The 9,811-nt window shown below is 37.9% G+C and overlaps 1 protein-coding gene across 5 annotated transcripts in view; it reads right to left on the bottom strand.

The window, feature by feature from the left end:
• Nucleotides 1–2,628: 2,628 nt before the first annotated feature.
• atp6v0a1b (ATPase H+ transporting V0 subunit a1b) overlaps nt 2,629–9,811 on the bottom strand; it is a 47,306-nt gene continuing 40,123 nt past the window's right edge. For 4 of the 5 annotated variants that reach the window (XM_061709294.1, XM_061709295.1, XM_061709296.1 and 1 more), the window contains 3 exons: nt 8,164–8,281; nt 7,008–7,179; nt 2,630–3,166 (listed from right to left, as the gene is read on the bottom strand). In XM_061709294.1, the coding sequence (XP_061565278.1) occupies nt 3,073–3,166; nt 7,008–7,179; nt 8,164–8,281 (384 nt within the window). In that variant the 3' untranslated portion in view covers nt 2,630–3,072. Of the gene's footprint in view, nt 3,167–7,007; nt 7,180–8,163; nt 8,282–9,811 lie in introns of all 5 variants that reach the window. The other variant, XM_061709297.1, reaches the window with a different exon arrangement.

Here is a 9,811-nt window from a genome sequence, read left to right as displayed (position 1 = left end):
TTCTTTTTTTTCCTTTTTTTCTCTTTTTTCTTCCTTTTTCCTTTCCTTTTTAATCTCAACATTTTTTCTCTATATATTTGGACTTTTTTCTCGAGATTTTGACTTTTTTCTCGACATTTCGACTTTTTTCTCGAAATTTACATTTTTTTCTCGACTTTTTGACTTTTTTCTCGACATTTCAACTTTTTTCTCGAAATTTACATTTTTTTCTCGACATTTCGACTTTTTTCTCGAAATTTACATTTTTTTCTCGACTTTTTGACTTTTTTCTCAGAGTGCATAATAATCCCCCCAGTAATAACTAATATAGAAACATGCAGCATGTGTTTCTTCATTCTAATTCTGATCCAAGACTTTTCATTTTTTGCGGCTCCAGACATATTAGTTTTTTGTGTTTTTGGTCCAATATGGATCTAAAACATTTTGGGTTGCTGATCCCTGATCTAGACTTATGTGTGTAGGTAGTGGTTGTGTGTGTGTGAGCAAGATGTCTGTGTGTGTTTTATGTCATGTATGTTTGTACTGTAATGTAATACATTATAATGTTGTATGTTTTCTTGGGACCCCCTTGAAAATGAGATGTTACATCTCAAGGGGCTAAACTTCTAAACTTTAATAAATTCTAAATTCTATTTACTTTGTTGTTGTTTTTTAATTTACGTTCTTTGTAAATTAATTTCTTGGTAAATAAAAAAAGGGGCAGATTAAATAAGATTCTTCTTCTTTCTGCTCCATTTCATTCACAATTTAGGAACGTTTGTGTTTGTATTAAATAGTTTGTTGTTTTATTTGATCAATTAATGAAATTTTAAATATATATAATAAATAAATAAATAAATAAAACTGTTTCTCATCGGCCTGTTTTCAGTGTAACACCGCGGGTCTGCCAGCAGGGGGCGGCGTTGCTTCTATACGGATCTGATAGGGAAACAACCACGTGATCAAACAACCACGTGATCAAACAACCACGTGATCACTGATACTGAACTATTTGCAGCTGAACGTTCAAACTTTTTGGAGTCATGTGTAATTTTGTGTCTGAAAGAATTGAAACTGATTTCAAATTATTTTGGAAGGATGTGTTTGTTTGTTTTTTGACCATGTTACGATTAGAACAAAGCCACAAGAAACATTTATTATTAATGTTGATTATCCTTGCAAAATTCCACGTCCACAAATCCAAATTCTTACACAAAAAACTCTCTTTTTTTACTTTCATTGTGAATTAAAACAGTATCTGGACTATATTAAGTTTTCTACTAATTCTAAAGCAATCAAAACCATAAATGTATGTTTTGGTTTTTATATGAGTTATACTCTTTATTTGTTATAATTCAACTTGAAATAGCATAATGTGAAGATTTGTAATCATTGTACTTTTTGCAAATGTTAAATATTAAAAACAAGAACCGGATTTAACCATGTTCATAGCTAGTCCTCCTTCCTTTTCCCTCTCCATTTTCACTGCTATGATACGAGGAAAACAGGTAAAAAGGTGAGGAATAGTTTATTTTTTATTTTTTATTATTTTAATTTTATTTAATTTTTTTTTAATTTTTACTTTTTTTTCCTCTTTCCCTTTTTTATTATTTTTCCCCCTTTTCCCTCTCTTTATGAATGAGTTGTCTTCTTTTTATTTTTATTTTACTTTTATTTAAAAAAGTAAAAACATAAAAATAAAACTAAAAGTAAAATAATAAGAAAAAAAAAGAAGAAAAAAAAAAGATGGATATTGATGGATCTGAGGATCTAAGATTGAAAACAAAAGCGAAGCTTCTCTGGGATGAACAACTCTTTATTCTTTCACAGAAGACATTATTTTCCAACATGATGAACACATTAAATTCACATTTAGAAGGTGATGAACACATTACATTCACGTTTAGAGGATTTTCCATCTAAATAAATACAGCAGTTTCCAGTTTTTTGGGGAAACGTTAACTCGAGTTCCAGCACAAACACCGACTAAAACACTGATTCATAAATATCATAAATATCATGTTTTCACGACAAACACCACGTCAAAGTTTCATGATCACGATTAATGTCGACATGAGGAAAGTGGAGCTTTATTTTCTTATTTTCTTTTATTCTTCTTCTTTTATGGTGAATTCCAGCAGAAATAAACCAGAGTCTCTTTTATATCATTGATTCAAGTCGACTATGGAGGATTTTACTGTATGTGCCAAAATTAAATAGAATAAATAAATACATAATTAATGAATTAAAATGGGAATTACATTTTTAATTAATTAATTAATTAATTAAAATGGGAATTAAATATATCATTAATTAATTCAATGTCATTAATTAAAATTACAATTAAATATGTGATTAATTAAATTAAATAATGAAATAATTAATTAAATACTGAAATAATTCAATGTTTTTACTTAAAATGAATTGTATTTTAATTAATGAATGACAGATTTAATTAATGAATGACAGATTTCATTCCAATCTTAATTAATTAATGACACATATTTGAAAGTTTTAGTCAAAGATTGTATTTAGCCAAACCCATTTTACAATTATAATTAATGCACATTTAATCAATTAATTAATGACATTTAATTAATTAATGACATATTTCATTCTAATTCTAATTAATTAATGACATATTTAATGAATGAATGTCATATTTAATTCCCATTGTAATTAATTAATGACACATTTAATTAATTAATTAATTCATTATGTATTTATTTATTTATTTATTTATTTGGCACAAAAAAATGTCCAGGGCCATTTTAGTCTAGTTTTAGTCAAAGATTGTATTTAGCCAAACCCATTTTACAATTTTAATTAATTAATGACAAATTTAATGAATTAATTAATTACACATTTCATTAATTAATGATGTATTAATTTAATTTTGGCACAAAGAATCCTCCATATGTGACGTTTAGAGAAACATGAAAACTCCAGCAGGTAATGATCACGTGTCACCACTAGGGGGGCCCTGGGGGGGCCACGGGGACTCATGCACACTAGACACTTCACAGAGGGAGGGAAGGCCCTGGGGGGCCTGGGGTCCTGGGGGGGTCCTGGGGGGGCCAACGGGCCCCCCAGCTACTCGTCAAACTTCCCCTCCAGGATGCTCTCGAAGGAAAACGGGACGAACTTGAACCCTTGACCCGAGTAGAACTTGTTCTGGAACTCCACCCTGGAACCAGAAGAAGAGACGGGACTGATCAGCAAACTCCCTTTAGCAACACTTTACTCCTTAAGAGAGAACTAGACAGGATATTATACACACTAGACACTTTAACTCCCAACGGTCTCAACGAGGACTGAAAAACGTCAGACCTTTTTTATATTTCTGTGAAAGCTGTTGATGAGACATTGAGACACCGTGGCTGACGTGAAACTCCAGCGTCCTACAGAATACACCTTGGAACAGACTTGAACCACAGGAATGCATATGATGAAGTTCCTGACTGACTCATATGTTAATACCAACTCATTGCGTGCAAGCGTTCTTTCGTGCGTTTTCGACATTTTGACATTTTCCTCAAAATGTCAACTTTTCTTTCTTGATTTCTTTCTCGACATTTTGACTTTTTTCTCAAAATTTCACCTTTTTCTCAAAATTTTCAACTTTTTCATCAAAATTTCAACTTTTTTCTCCACTTTTATCTCAAAATTTCAACTTTTTTCTCAAAATTTCTACTTTTTTCTCCACTTCTTTCTCAAAATTTCAACTTTTTCTCCACTTTTTTCTCAAAATTTCCATTTTTTTCTTGATTTCTTTCTCGACATTTCGACTTTTTTCTCAAAATCTCACTCATTATGATGTTATCTTTATATATGTATGGAAGTCGCACTCAAAATATCATGTCTTTCCTTTGTTTTGGTGTAAAAAAGCGCAAGAACATTAGGAAAATGTTGAAATTCAATGAACATCCCTTTTACAAAACCTTTCATGGAACACCTCATATTTCCTTAGACAAACGTGTAATTTACTTTTATCTTTCACGTATATGCAACTGATCCCACTGATTGTGCAAAGGCACAAAACTTTAACAATAAATTGGTATTGAAAAATATAGTAATGCACTTTAAGATTAAATGAGATTTATAAAGAAGCAGATGGCATTGATACCGCTGTTGTCTTCTACTCTGATCACAACAGTGCGCCCCCTAGTGGATAATACATGAATTGCATCTTATTAAAAATTGGAATTCCATGTCTTTTATGCATTTTTTCACTTTTAAATGATTTAAATGGGCCGTATGTTTGACCCCTCTGCCCTATGGGGTAATTTCCAACTTATTGACATTCATGCCGAATGCTCGAGGACGCATTTGGCCACAGATCACATCTGAATGTAAATACCCTTTAATTGCTTTTTGTCTCTCACTTTGGCTCGTTTATTCCTGCCTTTTGTGCTTTGAACTTACTGTATAAAAGTCATGATTCCAACCACTCTGGGTCAGCACACCAACCCAGACACGCTCTGTAGGTCTGCTCACCGCCGGCTACTGAATAAAACTCTCTACACCACAGACTAAAACTCTCTACACCACAGACTAAAACTCTCTACACCACAGACTAAAACTCTCTACACCACAGACTAAAACTCTCTACACCACAGACTAAAACTCTCTACACCACAGACTAAAACTCTCTACACCACAGACTAAAACTCTCTACACCACAGACTAAAACTCTCTACACCACAGACTAAAACTCTCTACACCACAGACTAAAAAAAAAGAAAACGTACGAAAAAACGCACGAAAAACTGTACGAAAAAACGTACAAAAAAACGTACGAAAAACTGTACAAAAAATCGTACGAAAAAACGCACGGAATAACGCACGAAAAAACGTACGAAAAAACGTACGAAAAACTGTACGAAAAAACGTACGAAAAAAGATACGAAAAAATGCACGAAAAAACGCACGAAAAAACGTACGATTAAACGCACGAAAAACGTACGAAAAAACGTACGAAAAAACGCACGAAAAAACGTACGAAAAAACGTACGAAAAACTGTACGAAAAAACGTACGAAAAAAGATACGAAAAAACGCACGAAAAAACGCACGAAAAAATGCACGAAAAAACGTACGAAGAAACGTACGATTAAACACACGAAAAAACGTACGAAAAGACGCACGAAAAATCGTACGAAAAAACGCACGAAAAAACGCACGAAAAAACTTACGAAAAATCGTAGGAAAAAACGTACGAAAAAAAAGTACGAAAAAACGCACGAAAAAACGTACGAAAAAATGCACGAAAAATCGCACGAAAAATCGCACGAAAAAAACTAAAACTCTCTACACCACAGACTACACCACAGACTAAAACTCACTTGATTTCTGTCTTACATGGGGGGATCCAACTATTGATCCAACTATTGATCGTCGTACCTACTGATCATTTGCATGTGTTGCTTCTATATAATGATTTATTGTCAATTATCTATGGGTGGACTTGTTCTTTGTCCAAATCAAGGATATAAGGAATTGAACTCTTGAAGTCTTTTTTTAAAAATGCATTAAATATTTAAAAAAATATAACCTTGTACAAACTTTAAAACTTTAGCCATCCTGAAACTAAAAGGCGTTTTTGTCTTTTTATCTCTAGAAATGTGTGACGGCCGGCTGGCCTGATGTTTATCTAGTTATAAGATGTTCAGATATCTGGATACATGTACTCTGAATTTTATATTTAGTTGTATTTTATTCCACACCAGGTGTTCTGAATGAATGGGGAGGATTAAAACTGGGCGTCTATTGTTTCCAGATCAGTCTGAAGAGCAGAATGCACTGGAAACGTAACGACGATCGATGTGCTAAATAAATCTGCACTAGGGAGTAAAAGTGTGCGTCTCCTCTCTTGCTTTTTCCTGATCTTTACAAATAAAGAATAAACAGTAGTTCCTGTATAGAGTTTGTGGGAACATGTGTCTGATCAGCTCTGTGTTCTGTAGCCTCGTGTTCTGGGAGGTTTTTAGTTCCTGCAGCAGATTCCAGCGCCAGGAACGGAGGATAACGGAGATAACGGAGCTGCGAGTGCTCGGTTCCAGAGAGGGAGTCGCCCAGGAATGTTTCCCAGTCGTGGCAAATATTTGGGCTGCCAGAGCGGTGAGTTTCTCTCAGAGGGAGAGAGGAAGAGAGGGAGAGAGGGAGAGAGGGAGAGAGGGATTCCCTCCTCTGTTTCAGCAGCGTGGAAGTGGAAAAAACGTGTCCATCAGCAGTTCTAGCGAGCTAGCGTGATCTAAACCCTCCCTACTCTTTAGCAGAGAAATCCTGACACATGAACACATGAACAGTAACACGCTGGAGAGGAAACTCCCACCAGTGTTGTGCATGAACGAGTTCAAATGAACACGTTCATTGAACTTGAATTTCTGTGCGAACGTTGAACTGAACATCTTTGCAAATAAAGAACGTTAACTTGTTCATTCTGCAGATCAGGAACTGGAATCCGAACTGTTCAGATTATGTGAGTTTCAGCTTCACTGTTTACGTCCAATCAGTCCACATCGTCTCCCAAAGAGTCTGACGTTAAAAATCTGACCTTTCTGTGCAAATGAAGTCTGAGAAAACAAGTGTGAGCGTCGGCCTCGTCAACTTCACATCTGAAACGTCATGTGGAGTTAAAGTCAATTTGAACTATTGAACTATAACAATTTGAATCTGTGCGGTTTCTCCGGTGCTGGGTGTGTGTACTACTAGCGGTAGCGTGCACTGCTAGCGGTAGCGTGTACTACTAGCAGTAGCGTGTACTACTAGCGGTAGCGTGTACTACTAGCGATAGCGTGTGCTACTAGCGGTTTTGGTTGCCGGCGGACTCACCGGTGCAGTATCGTGTACAACTAGCGTGTACTACTAGCGTGTACTGCTAGCGGTAGCATGTGCTACTAGCGTGTACTACTAGCGTGTACTGCTAGCGTGTACTACTAGCGTGTACTACTAGCGTGTGCTACTAGCGGTATTTGGGTTTCCTACGGGTGTACATGTGCAGGTATCTGCGGTTCCCGGCGGACTCACCAGTGCAGCCGCAGCGCGTGCAGAAACGCAGACAATCCCTCCATCACCAGCAGAATCGCTACCGTTAGCGTAGCGAAGGCGGCGAAGATGATTGACAGGCCGAAGAAGCCGCCGCCGCTGCTGGAGGCCAAACCGAGGTGCATGACCATCCCCCACAGAACCTCCGACAGTTCTGTAGGACAGGAGATAGGGGCAGAACCGTTACCCACAATGCAGCGCTGCAACCGTTACCCACAATGCAGCGCTGCAACCGTTACCCACAATGCAGCGCTGCAACCCCCCCCCCAACCAGGAACCAGGGTCAGAAAAAAGTTGAAATTTCGGAATGTCGAGAAAAAAGTTGAAATGGAGAAAAAAGTCGGAATGTCGGGAAAAAGTCGGAATATTGAGAAAAAGTTGAAATGATGAGAAAAAGTTTGAAATGTTGAGAAAAAAGGCAAAATTTCAAGAAAAAAGTCGAAATGGAGAAAAAAGTCGAAATGTTGAGAAAAAAGTTGGAATGTTGAGAAAAAAGTCGAAATGTTGAGAAAAAGTCGAAATGTTGAGAAAAAAGGCAAAATTTTGAGAAAAAAGTCGAAATGGAGAAAAAAGTCGGAATGTCGAGAAAAAATCGAAACGTCAAGAAAAAAGTCAAAATGTTGAGAAAAAAGGCCCACAATGCAGCGCTGCAGAAACAGGACCAGGTTTACCCACAATGCAGCGCTGCAGCCCCAGGACCAGGATTACCCACAATGCAGCGCTGCAGCCCCAGGACCAGGATTACCCACAATGCAGCGCTGCAGCCCCAGGACCAGGTTTACCCACAATGCAGCGCTGCAGCCCCAGGACCAGGATTACCCACAATGCAGCGCTGCAACCCCAGGACCCGGTTTACCCACAATGCAGCGCTGCAGCCCCAGGACCAGGTTTACCCACAATGCAGCGCTGCAGCCCCAGGACCAGGTTTACCCACAATGCAGCGCTGCAGCCCCAGGACCAGGTTTACCCACAATGCAGCGCTGCAGCCCCAGGACCAGGTTTACCCACAATGCAGCGCTGCAGCCCCAGGACCAGGTTTACCCACAATGCAGCGCTGCAGCCCCAGGACCAGGATTACCCACAATGCAGCGCTGCAGAACCAGGACCAGGTTTACCCACAATGCCCCCTGTTACTCACGTGCGTGCGCCAGGCTCAGCGCCCACAGCCGCAGGTACGACGCCGTGTTGGAGATGCAGCCCAGACAGTACTCGATGGTGTGGATGGCCTGGTGAACCGCTACGTCCCCAAAGTCAAACTGGGGGGACAAGAGGGGCGGGAATCAAACCACCGGTGCAGGAATCAAACCACCGGAGTCAGGAATCAAACCACCGGAGTCAGGAATCAAACCACCGGAGTCCAGGGGGGATAGGAATCAAACCACCGGACCAACCAAGTCGAAACGTTGAGAAAAAGTCGGAATTTTGAGAAAAAAGTCGAAATGTTGAGAAAAAGTCGGAATTTTGAGAAAAAGTCGGAATTTTGAGAAAAAAGTCGAAATGTTGAGAAAAAGTCGGAATTTTGAGAAAAAGTCGAAATGCCGAAAAAAAAGTCGGAATTTTGAGAAAAAGTCAAAATTTTGAGAAAAAAGTCGAAATGTTGAGAAAAAAGTCAAAATTTTGAGAAAAAAGTCGAAATGTTGAGAAAAAGTCGGAATTTTGAGAAAAAGTCGAAATGCCGAGAAAAAAGTCGGAATTTTGAGAAAAAGTCAAAATTTTGAGAAAAAAGTCGAAATGTCGAGAAAAAAGTCAAAATTTTGAGAAAAAAGTCGAAACGTCGAGAAAAAAGTCAAAATTTTGAGAAAAAAGTCGAAATGTTGAGAAAAAGTCGGAATTTTGAGAAAAAGTCGAAATGCCGAGAAAAAAGTCGGAATTTTGAGAAAAAGTCAAAATTTTGAGAAAAAAGTCGAAATGTCGAGAAAAAAGTCAAAATTTTGAGAAAAAAGTCGAAACGTTGAGAAAAAAGTCAAAATTTTGAGAAAAAAGTCGAAATGTCGAGAAAAAAGTCAAAATTTTGAGAAAAAAGTCGAAATGTTGAGAAAAAGTCGGAATTTTGAGAAAAAGTCGAAATGCAGAGAAAAAAGTCGGAATTTTGAGAAAAAGTCGAAATGCCGAGAAAAAAGTCGGAATTTTGAGAAAAAGTCAAAATTTTGAGAAAAAAGTCGAAATGCCGAGAAAAAAGTCGAAAGTCTGGAGTCCGGAGTCAGGAATCAACCCACCGGACCAGGACCAGGATCTGGACCTGGACCAGGATCTGGACCTGGACCACCTGAGATTATCAGGCCTTTGGGGGGTTTGGATCTGAACTAAAGTCCAATTCCGTCTCCATCTCTCCGTCTTCCACGGTTCCTCTTTCCCGGTCTTCGGTTTTTTTATTTTGAGTTTTATTCCGGTCCATTTGGATACAACATAATACAACATAAAACATAATTTTTTAAATGGCAGTGAAAAGGTACAGGCTGAAGCCGAGGCTGATCATGCCGACCCTTTTAAGTTGGGCTGTAATGACTGACGGTGCACCGTCGGTTATTACAGCCCACGTCTGCTCGCCACCTCCGACCCTGGAAGCTTTTTATTATTACGGACTTTCCGCATTATAAGGCGCACCTTCAATGAATGACGCATTTTAAAACATGCGGCTCTTTCATTCTTAAACTGCGGCTCCGAGTGGCTTGGGAAAATAAATTACAGAAAAAAAAACAACTAAGTATTTGATTGAAGTGTATTTTATTTGTGTTTGTTCTTTAATATTTTAGTTCTAAATTGGAAGATTATTGTGATCTTGACAT

Source organism: Cololabis saira, chromosome 19 (genome assembly GCF_033807715.1).
Source record: "Cololabis saira isolate AMF1-May2022 chromosome 19, fColSai1.1, whole genome shotgun sequence".
NCBI lineage: Eukaryota > Metazoa > Chordata > Actinopteri > Beloniformes > Belonidae > Cololabis > Cololabis saira.
This window is presented reverse-complemented; position numbering and strand designations above follow the sequence as displayed.